We start from the raw sequence: 21,767 nt of genomic DNA on the forward strand, positions 1-21,767 counted from the left end.
CTCACTGTTAATTTCGTAATAACTTCTCTAACTTCAGCCTTAGAGTTGTTTAGATGCAAAACAATTAAAAAACAACAACAACATTAAATTATTGGAGCATGGTGCTTTAAAAAGATAGCTGAAAAGCATCTCAGTTTGAATCCTACCAGGATGGAAGTCGACTCCTTTGGATAAAAGGATGTACTGACAGACATCAGTACTGATCTCCAGAGAATGCCTGTAGGACTACAGCACCCACAGAGAGAAGGAAAGAGCTCTTCAAAGGACATATTTTTGTTTTTCCATCTAACGCAGTTTTATTAAAAAATAAACTTGTTACCCTAGACAGATTTACCTTATGACTCTTCCATTTTCTACGTAGTACTGCACTCTGAAGAAGGCAACAAAAGGAGGGGTAAACTTCTCTGTCCCCTTTAGGGTAAAGGGAGGAAAAAAAAGGAAGCATTAGACAATTTTCCTGTGAGCCCAGAGGCTCATGATCTTCCTCATTATTCTGTGTTTTGCCCATTGCTCCCCACTCCAGACCCTCTCCCCGCATTTTCTTTTTTTTTTTTAAATTCACTACACTTAGCCGTACAGCAGTTGTCTTGGAAGCTCTTATCAATGAGACACTATGAAACATTCGGCCAAGGCAAGACACAAATGAAGCATCCAAGCTCTCCTACCTTCTTATACCCTATGCCGCCAGCCCTCAGCCCCACTCTCAGGAAAAGACAACCTTTTACCTCTGCAATACGCTCAGCCCTTCCTGACCAAGGCTGAGCCATTCCGCTGCTACTGATCATTTTTCTTGGGGCTAGCAGGGTGAACCCTTTGCTTTGGTTATTCACACCTTCATGTAGCCATGAACTCGAGGAAGACCAAGACACTGTGTCAATTTCACAGACTACAACTACAGATGTTTAAAAGAACACTGTCAAGATTTTTTGTTTAAACTGTGACCTCCCTTACAGGGGAGGTCCCCTGAGCACCAAATATCTATTTTTCAATAAAAATTAAGACACAGTTAAAGTCTCGCATTCCTTCCCTTCTCTGCTTTGTCTATTTTGAGGTCTGGTCAGTATGTAACTTCACTTACATAAGCAGGTCCAAGCATGTGCTGGGTCACAGATCCATCTCCTAATATACATAATGTGTCAAGCACACCTATGGTACCAAACAGTAACAACTACATTGCCAAAGAATTCATTTAAAAAAAAAATCCAGTCACAACACAATCATTTTGCAGAGTGCACAATGATGCCATTTTGTTGTCAATGAAGGGATAAGGAGAAGGGAGCTAGCCAACACAGCACTGGACTGGGAGGCTCAGGAGACCGGGATTCTATTCCATAATCAGCCACAGATTTCCTGTGTGACCTTGGGCAAGTCACTTAGCCTCTCTGGGCCTAATCCCCATTTTACAGATGAGAATCTAAATACTCCGACCTCAGAAGAGGTGTTGTGAGTGCAACAACTGCAAGGCGCTCAGTTACAACAGTGATGCGGGCCACATGAATGCCTGCACAGGCATGCTGCCCTGACTGGTTCCACAGCACCAAATTCCATTAGTTGCATTTTAAAAGCTTATTCTCTTTTGGAAGATGCTATACTGTGTTAAAATGGGGAATACTGCTGGAATCAGTGATCTCTCTTAAGGTGGAAGAAACCGCAAATCACCTGTTGAACAAAATATCTTCCTAGAGAGCGGTAACAGACAATACTTACGTACAAACATGTCTGGAACCTAACAACGCCGTTTAATGAAAACATTTGTGTTACTTTCAACTCTTAAGATTTTGTTTTGATGTAAAAAGATGACAACTACTAATAAAAAAAGACTGTTATTTTAGAATGGCTTGTACTAAACAACTAGACACATGCCTTATTCATTTCACATGATTTTTCTTGACATTTCAGCTAGTGTAAAGAAATCAAGACTCCTCTTAATACAAATACGCTTCCTCCCTACAACTGCTGTTCTTCCACACACCTCTGTTGAATCGCAACTCCAGCTCCCATTGTGTTTCATAGTCAAATGCACTATGGTACACAGGTTATTACAAGTGGCCGTGCAAAACCATTTTACCCAAAAGCTGCTCTGCTTTATACAGCAGGGGTTCTCAAACCTTTCCACGGAGCAATTACTGGATGCATCTGATGAAGTGATCTGTAGCTCACGAAAGCTTATGCTCAAATAAATTGGTTAGTCTCTAAGGTGCCACAAGTACTCCTTTTCTTTTTATGGATACAGACTAACACGGCGGCTACTCTGAAACCTCTCAAAAGAGTGGTTCATTGACTCCCATCCCCTTTATGGGCACCTGAACACCCCCCCGGTGGCAACTACAGCAATTGCTTATATAGCAGTGTAAAGTACTTAATTTAGTTTTAGCCTCTTTTAATCCAACTTAGCATCTGGAAATTATGAGACTCAGTTCCATGTGACCAACGAGCTCGCCAGAGACCACCAGCAAGTGCTCCACAGTCATCAGTTGGAGGCCTCTCTTTCATGGTGTAATCATAGCATCACAAAGTTAATAAGGTCTGAAATGCAAACCATGTTTGACCTACTTTGCTAGTCTCTTTCTTCCATTCCTTTGAGAAGTATTTGCTAAGCTTCTGCTCCAGGTCCATAAATACATATTCATTGTCTGAAAGAGAAAGAGAGAAGGTGGTACTGGTAGGAAATGGTGGCTATTTCAGAAATGGAAATTCCCATCTGACAAGTACTTGGAGACAGTTTTCATAGTTTTCCAACAGTGCACATGAATAATAGTAAATGTAACCCCAGAGCAGGACTAGATAGGCACCAGTGAGGGAGGTGGTGATGGGAAACAGGGCTTTGCTTTCCAACTGTATGCTGCTGGGGACATGGGCTTGGAAGGAAGCTCATAAACAGGCCTGACCCCTATAGGTGCTGAGTAGTAGTGGAGGTTTCTCAGCATCTTGCACAATCAGGCCCAATACTTGCTCCTTGAGGTGAACCCACTATGGAAGGGAGAAATGCCAGCTTGCTGAGCTAACCTTACCATCAAATTAACAGATCAACACTGGCTTTAAAGGAAACCTTCAGTAATCTCCCCTCTTACCAGAGCTGGTATGTTACATACCATCCCCTACCCATGAAATGGATACAGAGAGTCTCCTCCCTCCAGGTATTTCTGACCTGATTGTGCCCCCTCACACAAAAACAAGAGATGACTCCTCCCCACTATAATGTATCAACACGCCCAAACTCTGCTGAAAGCTTGGTTCATCTCCCCTCTTGCCCAAATTTTCTTACACAGTTAGAGCAACTGGATTGGAAATGGAGGAACTTGGCCTGCCATGAATTGTTGGAATGTTCTCCAGCTAAGAGAGTAGGTGGCGGGGGATGAAGGGAGGCCATCTGGACAACTACTGTCTTGAATCACTTTGTGGGCCTTTCAAAAATCTGGTTATTTTGTAAGTGACACTGTGCACGAAAGTATCAAAAACAAATTCAGCTAGTGAAAACATTTTAGACCCTTCTCAAGTCTTCAAGAGAAGACTTTGAGTAGTTCAGGCTACAGTGGTAATTTCAGCTGAGCACATGTGACTAGTCACTATTCCCTGGTCTCGCTCCGGGGGGGAGTGTTTTGACAAATGACATAAGTACCAAGCAAAAGAGCTTGTTCCTGAAAGACCTGAAATGGAGGGTGGAAGAGACTCTGAAGCTTTCACTTATGATGTTCAAAGCTGAACTGAAGAAGGGGAAAAACAGGAAATGCAAATTGGCATAACCAGCAACTGTGTGGAAAGAATAGTAGATTACACTGACAGTCCTTTCCTTGTCTACCCTATGGACTGAAGCATTCTAAATCACAAGATGGTTCAAAAGTTATTCAGTGTTGCTCTGGATTACATCACAGCTATTTTCCAAACAAGTTCAAGCTAAGAACACAGACGTAGCAAGTTTTTGGTGTTTTGTTTTTAAATACAAAAAGTAACCTCCATGCTGGGCCAGCATTGTTCCATACGTTACTATGACAGGAAGTCTTGTCTGTAGATGGCACATGAGACCCTAATTATGAGAACGTGACCCCTAAATTATGTCACAGAAACCTCTGAATTAGCAACACTCCCCTGCCCCACGAGTCCTGTTTCCTTGCCTTTTACCCTCACCTCCAGCAAACTAGCCCAGTCAGTAAACTTCTGTTCGTTATTTATGTTCATATTAAATTCTATTCATTATATGCTGCCCCCAAACTTTTAGCATGCCACAGCTTTTTGTGCAGAAATGCATTTAGTAGCATTGCAGGTGTTGCCAGTGATGGGGGGACCAGAGGTTTTGGGAAGACAGAATTAGGGGGTTTGGCACGCCACAAGATACGGAAGTTTTGTTATTTTGACACTAGGAGGCTGCATCTTATCTTTCCATCCCTTTTTTGGGCGAGAGCAGCCACAAAATTGATTTTAAATTTATGAAGGAAAGGTGGTTTGAATTCCTCTTTCCCACACAAATGGCTGGCACTCCCGCCACAATATCTACCCCTGCGTTTAACAGCCACGTAAGAAGCACCTTAGCTGATGCTTGTGCTAAGATGACCAGGACAAGAGTGAAATAGTTAACAATGACATTTAAAAAGTATTCCCAATCAGGCTTCAGTGTCAACAGCCCTTGGAAATGCTTGAGGCAGTCCACCCCTATTAGGGGCTGTTGTTTCAGGCTGTCATCACATAAGTACCAATAGTTCACTCTGAAGAGTCTCTGTGCAACCCTTGGGCAAGAGACTTGACGAAAAGTTTGTATTCTGGAGCACAATTATGTGGCCAATTCAAGCAGCAACAATGATGCAGCAATGTGTGTGGCTATGCAATCCTATCCTACATGGGGCCCGCAATTACAGATGACTCCTCTGTTACAGGCTACCCCTCCTCATTTTAGACTGCTCTGTTAGAAACATTTCTGATCACAGTATATCACACTGCATTAGATGTGGACCTAAGCAGTGTCTAGAACTATTTCAGGGGTGGGTAAAGGCCCTGTCCACACTACAGGTTTTAACCATGGTTTGGAACCGGGTAGGACACATTCATCTTCACACGTTCCATAGGTCAGTTTGTGCCCATGTGGCAGCTTTTTTGACATCACACTTGTGTTGGGTGCATCTGACATGCTGCCCAATCATGTTTTTATCAGTGCATTCTGGGAAAAATCTGAGCAAGTATCCCACACTGCCTCAGCAGGGGAGGGGGAAGTGCCTGGAGGACATGCATTCAGCTTAACACCAGGAGCACGTGGGGCTTTATATCTGTCACAGAGCTGGGGAAGAGGAGAAGCAGCCAAAGCAGTTAAGTTACACAAAGATGATTAGAACTGTCCCATCCACATTTAGTATCCCCTTCCTGTCCCCAAGTGTGCTGAACAGATTACAGGAACACAACCATGGAAGACCTAGGCCTCCGGCAAGGTTGAAACACTGTTAGATGGCCATGGCTCCTAAGAGTTTTAGCCACATCACATCTATACACCAACCATGTTTGGAGTCAACTATAATGGAAAAGCGTTACAGACATTGTTAAGACTTGTAGCCTGGACAGGGCATAAAACAGCAGCAGAGATAAACCCCACAAGAAGCCATAATTTCAGAGTACCTATAACTTGGGTCACAATTTAATCTTATTGGTCAGGTTAGGGCAATACAGACAACTATGTTCAAATGATAATTAATAGGTTTTTCTGAACAGCATGTGTGATATTTTAAGTACATGTGCCCAACTTCAAAATTTCATAAAGAGCCTGAACAACAAGTGACCTCCCCACCCCCCGCCCCTTCCCCTTCTTATTTCTCCCCCACTTGTCTCAGTGTAGCCTGGAATTGTGGCAGTCCTCCCCTCAGTCCAGGAATGCAGCATCACATTCCTGCTTAATTAAGTTAATACTGTAGGAATGCCAACCTGCAGTGTAATCCTCAATCTACAAAAACAAAAGGTTCCCCCCAGCCATACATTTATTTTTTTTTTAAACTGGATTAGTTGAAGTTTTCAGATCTGTGTCAGATGTTTAAATCGCCTCTGGTTTGGATGCAGTCTCTGTTCATTAGAGATGTGGGCACTGAACTCTACCCATTTAAGAGCAGAACTGGAAAGAATTGCTTAGAAATTCAGAGTCTCGCCATTTCAGGTGAAATCTAATATAATTCACTATACACACAGGTTAGATACACCAACTGAGAAAGCGGTCATAGCTCCACTGACTTCAGCTGAGCAATGACAATTTACACAAGTCAGGATTTGGCCCCCCACAAGGATGCATGTGCATGCACATATGCGGCAGCTCCTCTTGGGATAGGCAGGATACAGGCAGGATTCCTCTGCTCAAGTGAACATACTTGCGGTAGCTTGATGAGTTTGCGTGAGTATAAAGAGCAGCGTAGCCACAGTAGCATGGGCTCTGGCATAGCTGAACAAACAGACCTTGAAGTGGATAGTTCCCACAGAGCGTGTGTGTGTGCGCACGCCCCCACCCACCCCAACAGGGGAATCCAATCTCTAGCTTGCAGTGTAGCATGAAGCACAAGCGAAGAATCACTAGTTAGTATTTTGCACTTTACCAGAGCAGTACTTCCAAGAAAACCGTCTGTTGCCCCAGATAGTTGGCAGCAGTGCAGTTTAAGCTTTCCTCTCCCAACCCCAACTTTTAAAAAAGTCTATGAAATTAAGTGAGGAAAAAATGAATTGGAATGTAAAGATTTCACGTCAATTTTTTTAAAAAAGAGAAACAGGAAATGCAAACATTAAGTTGTTGCTCTACAACAACATTAACTTGGCATATTGCACATCCTGTGTATTTAAAGATTTATCACCATAAAAATGGGCCAGATCCTCAGATTGTATCAATTGGTATAGCGCCACAGAAGTCAAAGGAGCTATGCCAAATTTACACCAGCTACACATATGACCCAATATGTATTCAATTAGACATTTATCAAGGAAAACTGGAATATAAAATACTGCATGTATTCAAATGCGATGGAGTTAGTGTTATTGTAAAAGTCAAGACTCCTACATTTCCTGATTGTGTATTTTAATTTTGCTTTTATTACTACGGTCTCCTCACAGAGCAGCATGGTAATACAGTGCACCGTGTTCATATTCTGCTGTCCCTATAGGGGCAATTCTTGTACTGATGCCACCGGAGAATTCCAAACATGTCAGGAGAGCAAAATATCAGAGCGGTACTAAAAGTGAGAACTTTGTCTGAACTGGCAACCATAAATGGCTTGTTAATTAATCTGGTTGCATTAAGTGTATTTTAATATTTGGACGACACACAGCCAGACAATTCGGAGATTAAGATGGAGATAAATGTGAACTGATGGGAGCACGAAGTTCCATGCACAGCAAGCAATTTAAGCAGAGTCCAGTCCTTTCCCACATCACTTTTTAACTGCTGTACTCTCCGTCTTGCTAGCCAGATAATTGGCTGGAGAAAAAGCTCCTACTTGATGTAACCTTTTGGAGTTGCTGGGGAAATAGCCCAGAACATGGAAAAAGAAAAATCAGAGACATGTTGGAACTGGGGGTGATTAAGCAGTTCAAATGGTCCATGGACCTCACCCATGGTGCTGGTACCCAAGGACATGTGGATCAGATTCTGTGTAGATTATAGAAAGCTGAATGACAGAGTGTCTGATGTGCTCCATGCTTACGGCCGATAAGATTCTAGACAAACTGGGATGGGAGGCACATATTACCTTTAAAATGATGGACCTCAGTTACTGGCAAGTGTCTTTGGACTAGGATTATGGCTAAAATTAAGTCTGCTTTCACCATCCCAACAGGGCTAGATTTTACCTTTGGGCCTAAAGGGTGCCCCAGCCACCTTTCAGCATCTGGCAGATCAACTAAGGAGGGAAACGGCAGGATTTGCCCTGGTATATATTGATGACATTTGTACTTTTTAAAGTCAGATCTGGCAGAACAGATACCCCAAGTCAGGATGATGCTCAATTGCATTCGATAGGTGAGACTGACTGTAAAGGTGGAGAAGCATAAAGTGGGGTGGCTGAGGTGGTTTATCTAGGACACAAGATGGGTAGCAGTCACACAAAGCCAGAATCTGCAAAGGTGGTGGCTCTTAAGGACTGGAGCATTCTAAAAACCAAGATACAGGCTCCCTCATTCATAGGGATGGTGGGTATTACAAGAGATTTGTACCTCACTTTTAGCTCCCTAATGGCTCCTATTCCTGCATTGTATAAGAAGGGCAAAGCAGACAGAATCAGCTGGACTGAACAGCATTTTAAAAAGGCTCTCTGTGCACTGAAGGAGGCCCTGAACTGGTATCCAGTTCTGGTAAGCCCAATTTTAACAAATCCTTCACAGATTCCTCAGACACAGGACAGGGCCTGTGTTGGTGCAGATCAATGCTAAGGGAGACGCACACTGAACTGTATATCTGAGCAAAACACTGCTTCCCATGAAAAGAGCTATGTGACAATTGAAAAGGAATGTCTTGCAAACGTGTGGGTGTTCAGGAAGTTGCAACCATCTCTGTGGGCAGCACTTTACTGCGTAAACTGACACCTAACTCTGCTACATCCAAGTGAAAAGGCTCAAGACTAAGTTCCTAAAATAGAGTCTAGCCCTCCAACATGATGGTATGGAAATAGTTCAGGGAAATATAGCAGATGTATTGTTCTGTGAAGGAGCTTTCCCGAATCATCAGATGAGTGACTCCTTTTCAAAGGAGGGCGATGTGGAGAATTTGGGGGATTTCTACAGTATTTTTATTAATATTCTTTGTGACTCAGCTTACCTACCTACTTTGTATTGTGAGCTACATGGACTCAAATGGTTAACTCTTACCCAAAGCTCTCCAACCAGAAGACAATGATGTGAATTGACTCAATTGCCCAATACTTCACCATACAGGTGAAAAGTACTCTCATAGGCAGACATCCTCCCCCCACCCACCCCCAACAGGGATAGGGAAGCAGGGATTCTTGAGGGAAGAAAGCTGAAACAAAGAGGACTTGATTCCGTTAAAAAAGCAGCCCTGACAAACTGGAGAAGGGACTCAGAGAGAGACTGGCAGGGAGTGAAAGGTAGGAGCTACAGGCTCTCTCTGCCAAGGCTAAAGGCAGCCTGGGATTAGGAAGGCCTGCTTAACTAAGCAAGGCAAAGCAAAAAGGATAAGTAAAATTCATTCGTATAGGCCCTCAGTTATTTGAGCCCATATCCGAGTATTGTTTTCCCGTTGACAGTTAAATAATACTTTAGTTTTTAAAAGACTGCACTGTGTCACTGAATATGTTTTCTGGTTACCAAGCTCCTACGAGGATAAGGATCCTGCAAGGTGCCAAGCCAAAACTGGCCCTGCTGAAGGAGTTGCAGCATGACACGAGGGTGCTGAAGTCCAGGGACCCTATCTGAGAGTGTCACAGGACTGCCCCGGGAGTGAAGTGCAGGCTCAGTGCCTGTCACTTAGGAAGGATGCACTCAAGAGACCCCAGAGGGAATAAGGCCCAACACACTGTATGATCCGTGGCAGAACAGTGTGTCCTAGCCGCATTTTTTTTCTAAGGCGCCATCCTAGTGGTCTGCATCGTTGCTGGGCTTTGTTTCGAAGGGTGGGAGGGAAAGAGATTAGTCTAATTGTTGCAAAGCTCATTTCTTCAAAGAGAATTGAGTCGTTTTCTATTTTAAATAGAAAAGAACCTAATAAAAATATAGACCACACAAAACCAAAAAGAGGTGAACAATCCTATCCACATTATGAAAATCTTCCAAAACCTGAACTCAGGATGAGGAGTTTCTCTTCCAGCAGTTGAAGACCGCAGTAAGGCTGAAATTGGTGCAAGGAGCTGCATTTCTTACAGTCTGTTAGATAGTGAGACAGTTAAACCCAGAAAGAGAAACCCCAATGTTTAGTACACAACAAAGCTGAAAGCCATAAATGTTAAACTTTTGTTATTTTAACTCTCCCCACGCTGGGATATGAAGCTTCTGGTTTTAACCTGAAACCTTTTCAAAAACATTTCAGAACTCCTTATGGAGCTGCTGACTGACACACCCCCTTTACTATAAGAAGTAGTGTGTGTTCATGTATTCACAAAAAGCATATATGTCAAGGGCATTTGTAATCCAAGTAATCTGTGTAGTGTGCATCGTTCATGCTTCTATAGAAATCCCTTGGTTTCCTTTCGTCTTTTTGATGTGCCCAAGAAGAAAAGCGTCTCCATTTAGATAGATATCTTCTAATAGAGTCCTTTCTACTACGAGAAAGGATGTCTCGCACGGCCATGGAGCATGATCATTCTAAGGATGTTGCTCACCCAAATACCAAGCCCTGAGGTGGAGTGGATCAAGGTGCTTGATCATACCATTCCACTGGGTCAGGAGCTTGGGAAACCTTGGGAGGATGAGTGGTAATCTGGAGGACAGGCATAGGAGGCTGGGAAACCAAAGCTGCCTGGGCCAGAAGGGCACGATCAGGATGACCCATACTCTGTCTTGCCAGATTTTGTGCAGAACTTGTGGCAGGAGAGGTCGCAGAGGGAAGGCACAATGGAACTGGTATGCTTTTGCAACGACAGAGTTCAAGGTGGACCCGATGAAGTCCAGAGACTGCGTTGAGGTGAGAACAGTTTCCCCCCCGCAGCGTTTATGCTGACTCCCAGTGCAGCAGCACAGAAGCTGATGCATAAGCTACTTGGTGGAACCTGGCAACAAGGAGCCATTTATAGAGGTAGGGGAAGACAATGAGACTACAACATCTGACATGAGCTGCTACTATCAAGAATATCTTGGTAAAGACTCTGGGGGTGGTCACTATTCTGAGAGGGAATGCTAAGTAGAGAAAACAGTGAGTCCACCATGAATCTGAGGAAGTGTCTGAGAGCGGGATGAATCTTTCCTGTCAAGAGCTGTAAACCACATGCCCTTTTCTAAAGATGAGATTATAAATGCCAACATAACCATGCAAAATCCGAGTTTGGGAATGAAGCAGTTGAGATGGCAGAGGTCAAGGATTGGTCCCCATACATCCTTCTTTTTGAGTACCAGGAAGTAAGTTGAGTAAAACCTGTTCCCTTGGTATTGAGGAGGGACATGTTTGATCACTCCTTGCTGCAACAGGGAGTCCACTGCTGGTTTGAGTATATTCTCCTGAGAGTGGTCCTCAAAGAGGAGGGAGGAGGTAAGGCTAGAAACTCTTATAGTCAGAATAGAGGATGTTCAGCACCCACTTGTCCATTGTTACTGCACTTCCGGTGTTGGGGTGGGGCGGTTGGGGGAGAAGTGCTAAACAACCCTCAAATGGTGGGTGGGAGTCGGGAAGTGTTGGGCTTAGTATTTCGCAACTCTAGTTCCCATCAAAAATAATGTCGAGCCAGGGGCTGAGACTGAGATGCACAGCCTGTTGCAGAGGGTGTGAGGAAGCGGGTCTTTTGAACACTGTCTCTTTCATGGTAGTTCATATGGCTCTGCAGTTTTTCCAACAGAGACCCTACGCCTAGGTCTGAATGATGGGCAGCAAAACTTCCTCTTGGGGCAGACTTGTTCGTGATATGCCCAGTGAGTGGAGTGTAGCCCTAGAATCCTCCAGGGTATGGAGAAACCGGTTTGTCTTCTGGCTGAAGAGCTGCAATTCATCAAAGGGGAGGTCCTGGATGGTATTCTGGACCTCCCCAGGGAACTTTGACACACGGAGCCATGACTCCCTGCACAGGACGATGGCGGTAGCCATAGCTCTAGAGAAGGTATCAGTGGCATCGACGGTGGATTGGAGAGTGGTCTTAGCTATCACTTTGCCTTTGTCTTTCAGAGCTTGGAAACAGGTTCTGTCCTGTTGGGAAAGGCGGTCAGTAAACTCTGCAAACATGGAGTCATTCAAGAAATTTTATTTAGCCATTAGTGCCTGGTAATTGGCTATCCCAAACTAGAGGCTAGATGATAAGACAACGACCTTTCTCCCCAACAGATACAGGCATTTGACCTCTATTGGTAAGCGCAAACCTGGGATGTTACTGTTTAGCCCTTTCAGAAATAGCCTCGACCACCAGTGAGTTGGGAGCAGGGTGAGAAAACAAAAATCCTACTCTTTTGGCCAGCACATAATAAAGCTTCTCTGCCCTTTTGGGGGTCAGAGTACAGGCGGCTGGGATGTGCCAAACTGTCCTAGCTGACTCCAGTATGGCTTCATTAATGGGGACAGCTATTCTGCTGGATCTGGATGAGTGGAGGATGTCTAGGAATTGGAATGGGAGTCCCGGACCTCTTCAAGAGGAATCCGAAGTTCTCCAGCAACTCTGCGAAGATGATCCTGGAACAGTCTGAAATCATTGGGGGGGGGGGGGGAAGGAGACATAGGAATCACCCACTTTGTTCAGAGATGAAGACGGCAGTCTTACTGGTTCTGGCAGAACCACTGGATCCAGTGTGTAATGATCCTCCTCCACTGTAGGATCTGGGGGGCAGATCTGAGCATCCCCTTAAAGGGGAGGCAAGGGATGACCCCCTTAGCTGATCGAATCAACTCTGCAGGGGGGTACTGGTCCCAAGTACCCCAGTAGGAGGGGTCACAGATGGTCACAGGGACCCCATGGCCTGGGGTACCACAGCTCCAACTTAGATGAGGTGGAGGTTGATCCTAAATGAGTGCTGGTCTTTCGGGTGGTGGAGGATACATAGGATAGGTGAAAAAGGGCAAATTCGGATTGCAATGGTGGTACTGTTGATGCTTTTGCAGTGGAGCTATATTCTGCAAATGGGACAGGCAACAAACTCCCTTTCAGTGGTCAACTCCTTTGGTGGTGGTGGTATCTCTCTGAAGATGGAGGAGGGGATTCTAGATGCAGATGACTGAAAGTGTTCTATGGAGCAGCAAGGGATTCAAATCTCCCCAGTGAGAGAACGGTTGTACTTCTTTAAACTGCTGGAGCCAGCGAAGACGACTGTGCCTGAAACTGACAGTGATTGGACTTCATCAGTGCCAATGGATCACAGGGTTTGGGAGGCACAGAGGATGACAACAGCAATGGATCATGGTCCGGTACCAATATAGCCCAATGCTTATGGGCTCTCTTATTGTGCCTCTGGGACTTAATAGGTCCTAGCTCCTCGTGGGCTGAGCTGATGGGCTTGCTTAGAGCTGAATCCGGCTTCTCTGAAGTGAATTTAGAGGAAGAATTAGTCTCATGCTTATTAGAGTGCTTCCTAGATTCCCAACAAGATCCTGCTGGAGGGCAGTGGAGGGAAGCGATTCAGAGAGAGTTTCCTGCACTAGAGTTGGAATTCGCTGCAAGAAGCATCCTCCTTGTTGAATCAGGCTGATGTACAAGGGGTGGAGTTGGGGGGGGGTCCCTGGCCTGTGTCCAATGGGGGCCTCCTGGCTTTCTCAGGTACAGCTGGGGAACAATCAGCAGATACCACACCTCGCCATGATGTGGGCTTCCCCAAGGCAGTGCTGGTGGCCAATGATGACTCAGAAGGATCGCAGGCAGAAAACGGGCGATTCTCCCAAGAGACTAAAATCTACAAGACACCACACTTAAGACTATTTAAAAAAACCCATAAAAACTGTTAAAACTATTTACAAAACTAAATCCAATTCTTATTTTGTAGGACGAAGATGAAGTTATGAACACTGGAGGTTCTGATCCAGACCATGCAGCTGTGAGAAGGAACCAAAGAGGGGGTTGGTCCACTCCACCTCTTATGACCTTGGATAGAGTCATGAGGTGAGCCAACAGAGCTACTTCCAAATTCTCTGGCTCCGGGCACATGCCAAACCCACCTACCGTGGAATACAATCAAGACCATCACTCATAGAAAGACTGTTTGTGTAAACAAGCCCTGAGTTGAGAGCACTGAGCACCTGGCAGATTCAGGTCTGCAATCTCCTGCAAAAAGCAGCCAATAAGTCAAAAGGTCTCTGCAGATAAATCACTTCATCCAAGTGTAGTTAGTGCTCACTAAACTCATATTTCACCCCCGCCCCCAACCCCAAATCACTGAGTTTAACAAGAACCACATTCTTTAAAATTTATTACTTAGGAAGGTATGCAATACTTCTAGCCCCAAAGTCATTTAAAATTTCATCTTCTGTGCAACAACTGACACTTTAAATTCAATCAGTGGGAAAAATGTCAGCAAACATAGCTATAGAAAAACAGTAGAACAAGGTTAAATATACCTGCCCCGCCCCCCTCAAATATGTCTGCTCAGGGACTGAAGATCAAAGGACTCTGACAAGGCTTTGGATAATTTACATAGTTTCTGATCTTATTACAATGAAATTCCCACTCAGGCGTGGCCAGTGTGTGTATATGCACACACACTGTAGATACACAAATGTGTCTGTGGATGTTTGCCAAGTCATTTGTCTCCATGCATGGAGCTCGCTTACTTTTAACAATACTGAGGCCAAAGAAGTGAGGGTCTTTAATCTTCACTAAGTCACAAACTTGCTGGAAGAGCTCCTGTCCGGTGGCTTTTACCTGAAAGAAACAAACAATCAACCCAGCATTACAGGCAGCCCACACATACTGGCACTGAACAATTCTTTATGGTCATAGGTGATCAACAGGCACAAGGGCAGCCAGATCAGAATCACAGAACATAATTCAGTTCTCTGGCCAGGGTTGTTGGGGTTTTTGGGTTGCTGTAAGGTATTCTTGTAGTGTATTCTTGTCTTCCTTCCCCAACCCCCTTTGTATATGCTCTTATCCCAGTAAGATGGAACTTAGGTGCCAGGCTATTGGTATCCTTTTTTAGAAAAAGGATACTGGAACTCTGTCATCTAGAGTATTTATGCTGTGCAAATGTGACCATGTACTGAAACTCTTGCGGTATTTTACTTATTGCCAACAAAACAAAGACATTATTTAGAAGGAGAAAGAAATTAACTTTTGGAGGGTTTGAGGAATTAGATTTAACCTTTACCTAGGAAGGGGGGGGGGGGGACAAAAAACCCAGAACCCCCACACTGCACACTCTGAGAGGCAGAGAAGATGGTTTTGATCACAAAGACCGAACACTTCATTTTCAAGGTGGTCTCATGTGGACTGACCATGGGGTTCTTGCCCACTTCTTCATCCCATGCCATGCCATCAAGCTACTTTGCTAGTTCCCTTTACCACATCTTACTTCTGACCAAGAGCAGAATTAATGTCCCTTCCCCACCACACACAATGCCACCTCCAGAAATGTTGCTCTATAGATAAACCACCAGGGATCAGACTTCATTTTCTTTTTCTTTTTTTTTTTTCTTAAAAGAGCTTTAAAGTTTACCAGACACCTACTAGCCAGAGGTTGATATAAAAGGGAGATCTGAGCAAGGAAGAAGAGTGGCAACAAAAAGTTTCATGGTCAATTAGTGTGAAGGCAAGGGTAATACCCCACACCATGCATGGGGACTCCCAGCTGGTATTCCCATACTCTTACTACTCCTGCAGCTTTTCTTGGGGTACTCTTCCTCAAATAGCTCCAGCACCCATCTGCATGTGCTGTTGGTCAGAGATTTCCCAGTCAGTAACTGCATGACATGAAACTGACAAGAATCACATTTTATCACCCATGGAGATCTGAACAGCAACAGTAAAGTTATCGAGAATCTTTTTAAATTTCACTGTACAGTGGCTGGGCAAACCTATGAGCAGCAGCAGAGACACTGGAGCTGCCTGTCTGCAAATAGTACAGTTCACATGTGGAAGGTTATCTTCACATTCATAAAGGCAAGAAACAAAAATTTGGCAGAAGTTAATAGCTAAGGTCAGCCATCTAATTAGCACTCCAAGTAGATTTTTTTCAAAACCTGTTATTGCAAACGTATTTATCACTGTTCCTCAGAGCCAGATATATCCCTGTAGGACAGTGGTAGTCAATAGGCAGAGTGCAGGCCAAATCCAGACTGCTAAATGCTTCTGAATGAACCGTAAAGGTCAAATGGGCGGAAGTAGAGCCAGGGCTGTGCGTCTGGAGCTGTGCCAGCTCCCCAGCCAGGGCCAAGCTGCGGGGCACAGGGCACCCCCAGGTGGCTGCTTGTGCAGCTGCAGCCCCGCCAGCTCTGTACTCCACCAGCCGGCAGCAGTGCAGGGTGAATGATCAGACGCTGAAGTCTGGGCTCAGTGAGTGGGGCAGCAGGAGTCTCTGTGGGTGGAGCAGGCAAGGAGCTGGCAGGAGACTGGGGAGTTATATGCCTAGATGATTCAGTCAGTAGCGCAGGTGGGGGGGGGGGGGAGCGGGGCAGCGGCCGCTCCCCCACTGAGCACAAGTGGCACCTTTTTAATTTTTTGGCGCCTTTTTAATTTTTTACTCACCCGGCGGTCTTTGGCCTCGGGTCAGGCGGCACTCCGGGTCTTCAGTGTTGGGTCTTTCACTTGCTCCGGTCTTCGGCGGCAGAATGGGGTCCTTCAGTGCCACCGAAGACCGGAGTGAAGGACCCAATGCCAAAGTGCCGCTGAAGACCCGGAGTGCTGCGGGGTGAGTACAAGTGGGTGGTGCCTTTTTCATCTTTGCTCCCCCTGTTTTCTCCACCTGGCTACGCCACTGGATTCAGCCCTGCAATGGGGAATGTCTGAGGCTTGCTCTGACTCAGGAACGAGCAGCTGCATTTCTCGGTCATTTCAGTCACTCTCCCATTCCCTCTGATCATTGGCCTATTCCCTACCCCTCACCTGAGATCACTGTCCCCCATTCTGTTCTGTTCTTGTGGGGACAGAGTGAAAGTTTCAGTGTCTTGTCACTTTCACTTTCTTTCAGTATCAGAGTCACACTGTCTGTTTTACCACCCAGCCCTATGAGAGAGAGAAAGAACTGAAGCTCCAGTCTACTGCCTTTCCCAGATGAGATATGAGTCAGAGGCTCAACAGTTAAAACTGAAAGCTATTCAATTACTGGTAGCACAGAAATCTGCCCTCACTGAGAGCTTCATCTTTCATCAGTGAAGTCCATGAGAGTTTTTTTCACTGACTTTAAAGGGAGAAGGATCAGATTAGGGGGCTGTGAAACATTCTGTTTTGACAGGAGTGTGACCACATCTGAATAAACTGTGGCATATCAGATTTGATGCAGTAAACTCAGATTATTTGGCTCTTGATCCTGCAGGTGGGATCAGCATGCAGTTTAATAGATGCCTAGCAGATAAATATAAATATAACAGGGAACAAAGTAAAACAAATAACAGAAAACCGTTGAACTCGTAGAAACATTTTTGAACAAAGATTTTAATTGAAAAGTTGGCTTCTCTGAAAGATGAAGTAAAAAAAGTTGATTTTTCCTCAACTTTATTTGTTTGCAATTTTTTTTCAAAATTCTGTATTATCATAAACATTAATGAAATGGTTATGAAACACATTTGGTTACTGAAAAACTCAGATTTTCATAAAATGAAAACATTTCTATACTGTGTTTTGATGTTAAATTAAACACACAGCAAGAAATTGTTCAATTTCAAAGCTAGTGAAATGGTGACAACTGATCTTTGTGAACCAACTCTTTATTTTATCAAGTAGTAAAAAATCCAAATAAGATAATGTGGTAATAGAATAAAATTACAATAAGAACTGATGAGTATAATTAAATAATAATATAACACAAAGTATAATAAATAAAGGCCTGATCCTGAATACACTTATTACCAGATATAGCACTTAGTACCTTGAGCCCCAATCCTGAAAATACTTATGCACATGCTTAATTTTAGTATCATGAAATCAAGGGGACTTCATGGTAGTAAAGTCAAGCATGTAAGTGTTTGTAGAATTGGGTGCTAACTTAATTTTGGCCATAATCCTGCAAAGACATAAGCACATGTTTAATTTATACACTCTGACTAGTCCCATTGCCTTCAGTGAAGCTACTCAGAGTGCATAAAGTTAATCATGCATGTGCATCTTTGCAGCGTAAGGGCCATTGTCTATTCTAACACCCCTTCTTTCAGAAAGCCCAGCTTCACTGTTGCCTCAACTGCATTTCTTCCCACTCCCCTTCTTCCTTCCTTTTGAAACCCTGTCCTGTGAGCATAGCATAGAACTGCATGGGTTAACAGTTGGGACCAGCAGTGTTAATGTTATCAAGAAAGAACTGTATGTCCCCCATGTGCAGATCCAATGACCTGCTGGGTTGAATTTATTCATTCAAGATTGACACACAAAAATTCCTCACAATACCCCAAACCTCAACTGGTTTGATATTATTTTTCATTTAATGCACTAAAAATATAAGCAATATCCCCTGGATATATTACACAGCATTGTATGTTTGTTGAACAGGGGCACTTGCAGTGTGAAAAATGTTTTTCTGGAGTCTGGAACTAGACTAGAACTTGACCAAGGAATTTGGAACTTGCCCCCCACCCCTCCTCCAAAAAAAAAAAAAGACTACCCCTGCTCTAGGACATATTAAGTGTCTTCCAGCCTGGGCAGCAGGAGGTCAGGGGTCATTCCAGAAGCCAGTTCTATCTAAAGAACACTGGCTGGCTAGTGATACGGTGTCAGTCATTATCACATTACCAGGAGGTATGAAAATTGCATTAGAGGGGTGCCTTCTGATGTCAGACAGACAGGTAGGGGCGTGGGGGTGTTAACTGTACAATTCCTATTAGGACTAGTGACTGAGGCCTGAAGTTGAGAGAACGCTCCTAGGTATGGTATTTGCTTAGCTCATTATCATGTGCAATCAAGAGGAAAGAGCTAGTGTACTGAGGTCTGCATCCTCTCCACCCCCTGCAAAACAGAGCACGCACACATACTACTTGTGACCAGTCATTGGGGAAGGGCTGTTCTAATGAAGACTGCTGGCATACTGGTAACGAAGAATACATTTCACAGACATACACATACCAGCATGCATTATATCAATATAATAGACACATTTTAAATAATTAGCGTATTTACATACTTTCATATTCAAAACACTACAGAGAGAAACAGAAGCCTGTTAACGTACTGAAAGAAAAGGAGGACTTGTGGCACCTTAGAGACTAACCAATTTATTTGAGCATGAGCTTTCGTGAGCTACAGCTCACTTCATTGGAGCCGTAGCTCACGAAAGCTCATGCTCAAATAAATTGGTTAGTCTCTAAGGTGCCACAAGTCCTCCTTTTCTATTTCCGGATACAGACTAACACAGCTGTTACTCTGAAACCTGTTAACGTACTGAGTTCTTGAAAACTGAACATGTGAAGGTAAGTGTTAGAACACTTTTGAAGAGGGAACTTGATCAAATTACTTACTTAAATGAACATAGGCTGTCCCATCCACATCACTCATCTCTTCAAATCCCTCAATTGACTCTCGCTTTCTGTATCAAGTTCATATTTCTCATCTTCAAGGCCATGCACTTAGTTTTGGTAATGCTTAAGTTTTTGTTCTCATCTCCTATACTCCCTCCCTTGACATGTCTTCTTCCCGACAACTCACTTTGCATTGTTCTTCCAAGCCATTCTTTATGCCTGGAGCTCACAATCCTAGCTTGCTGTAGTATCCAAGCACCTAGAGTAGCATGCATTCTCCCTCGCCTCAGAAAGCGCAGGATTCAATTCTCCACTGCTTTGCCCCTTGTTAGTCCTTTACAGCTCATCAAAAGTTGGTGTAAAATGTTGCCAAATGAGAATGGTGGTGTTTTATATGCACTTTACAGAGGTCAGTATCTTCACAAGGGGGAAGGCAATGGAGAAGTTAAGCCCCGAAGCTTCCCTGAAGCATGTTAACTTGAGTCTGCTGAGCTAAGACAACAGATATGAGCTTTTAATAAAGCCAGTGACAGTGTTAAAACCTTCTTCTGTCACCTAGTGCATTTTAAGTTGTACCGTTTTGTCTACGGTTTAAGCAAGCTCCTCAAGGCACAGACTAAGTCTTCCTATCTAGGCTCCTTCTCTGCCTCTGTGCCCAAACAACATCCCTCCCTCTCAGGAAAGATCACTCCCACTTTGCTTCAATTTACACAGAGTGCTTAGCAAGTTCCCCTATGGTTTTGTTCCTTAAAGATTTCTCAGCAGCCTTTCGGGAGTTAGCATTTTGGAAATACTGCATCCCTGCAACCTATCCTCTCAAATGTCAAATCTTTTATATAATGAAGGAAGAGGAAGATTCTAACAATGTGAACTTGGAGACACTTGATTGAGAGAGGGAAGGGATTTTCTTTTTTAAAGCCACATTCTTTTTTCCCTTAGCACTGTGATGGGGTTTGTTGTTTTTTTTTTAAAAAAAAACATTGACAACTATTTTTGCATGAGTACAAACCCTACCCCATGGATTTAAAATATGAGCATATAAAATGTACAGGTATATCCTCATCTTGATGGACAGGATATATTGGCACCTCTTAACAGAAGTAATGGGAATTATATGCATAAATCCCTTGCTTATGAAGTGGAGAATCTGCACTTCAATCTATTGAAAAGCTAATGACATGCACCTACCTCACTGGGCTTTCGTGAAGATTATTTAGTGTTTGCACAGTGTATCAAAAATGTGACGTGCTATGCAAGTCCTGAGCTGTAGCCTTATTATAGCAATGAAGGTAGAAGATGTTATCTGTTGTAGTGCTAATTAAATCTGAACTCTTAAGGTATGTGTTCACTACCAACTTTGTATTTTCAAAGTTCATGTTTTGCTTCAGCCAGCTATTCTTTCATACGCAGACACATTCAAGTACCTTAAGGAAACAGTTTCCATTAAGGAGCCAATAAAACAGGTATAAACAAAAGACTTATTAAAAGGCTATTGACAGAGGATATAAAGTTACAGAACCCCTGCACATCTCTAAAGGTAAATATGTAGAGCTAGACACTTTCAAGATAAAGTATCAAAGGGGCTGCACACAGTTATCCCAACATGGGCCTTCAAAGAGGCTTCAGGAAATGAGACATAAATGGCCGGAAGGATACGTCTGACATTCTTTCCATTCTTGCGTCCACTAAAAAGCTCAACTCTAAAGGCCTCATCTACGCTTATTAAAATTGTATGAGCCTGAAGCGCTTCACGCTATATAGTTTTAAACATGGGAGCCAGACACCACAACCAATTTAAGCACCACTGGTTATGTCTAACCTGCAATCTTGAGGTGTGATTGCAGCTTGTATACACATACCCAAGTCACCTCCAATCTATCTAGCAGGGGCTTCACTGCAGGCTACCCACCTGAGAAATTATCCAGGGTTCCAGGTGGACTTGTACAGCCCATACTGCAGTCACAGCTGCCACAGCCTCACTGCTCTGGTATTCAAGATAGCTAGATTAAAGCTAGTTCAGGCATGTCTACACAAACCGTAATCACACCCCGCAATTAGAATGTGGAGATACCCATTGTCGGTTACTCCTGCTCTAGGCAGGGTTACATGACAGGATGCTTAAAACACCAGCAGATCATCTATATTAAGGCTGCTGGTATTGATAATGCTGGAGGGGGAACAATAGGAAATTTCTGAGAAGCGCCTCTAGTATAGTCAATGTTCAAAGGCGGGAGGGTAGTTCAGCCTCCATTCCTGTTGGATCTCCGCCCACTCTGCTAAAAGCTACCAACAAGTGGGATATTTAGGGTCAGTGGTGATAGAGATTTATACTGGTATGGCCACCCACCCACCCAGAGCTTAAATAAAATCACCTTATCTGGCCTGGTTTTGAACTTTGAAAGTGACGAGCTCCAGAGTCTGTTACCAATCCCCTGATCTACCTAGGCCCTGGGGCTGATTTCTTAGGGGATACTAGATTTAAGTATGGCAAGTAGGAAAATTCCTGTATGGACTTTAAAGATCTTTGCATATTTCTGTATTGATGTGCCTGTTTTCTATAGCTGCATTTGGAATTTAAAAATAA

The 21,767-nt window shown here is 43.8% G+C and overlaps 1 protein-coding gene across 3 annotated transcripts in view; it reads right to left on the bottom strand.

Annotated features, from left to right (window-relative positions):
- Positions 1-21,767, bottom strand: part of FRMD1 (FERM domain containing 1) — a 68,613-nt gene that overhangs the window by 24,445 nt on the left and 22,401 nt on the right. For all 3 annotated transcript variants that reach the window (XM_048843980.2, XM_048843979.2, XM_075126870.1), the window contains 3 exons: positions 14,357-14,447; positions 2,554-2,633; positions 335-411 (listed from right to left, as the gene is read on the bottom strand). In XM_048843980.2, coding sequence (XP_048699937.1) covers positions 335-411; positions 2,554-2,633; positions 14,357-14,447 — 248 coding nt within the window. The remainder of the gene's footprint in view (positions 1-334; positions 412-2,553; positions 2,634-14,356; positions 14,448-21,767) is intronic.

Source organism: Caretta caretta, chromosome 3, assembly GCF_965140235.1.
Source record: "Caretta caretta isolate rCarCar2 chromosome 3, rCarCar1.hap1, whole genome shotgun sequence".
Classification (NCBI taxonomy): domain Eukaryota; kingdom Metazoa; phylum Chordata; order Testudines; family Cheloniidae; genus Caretta; species Caretta caretta.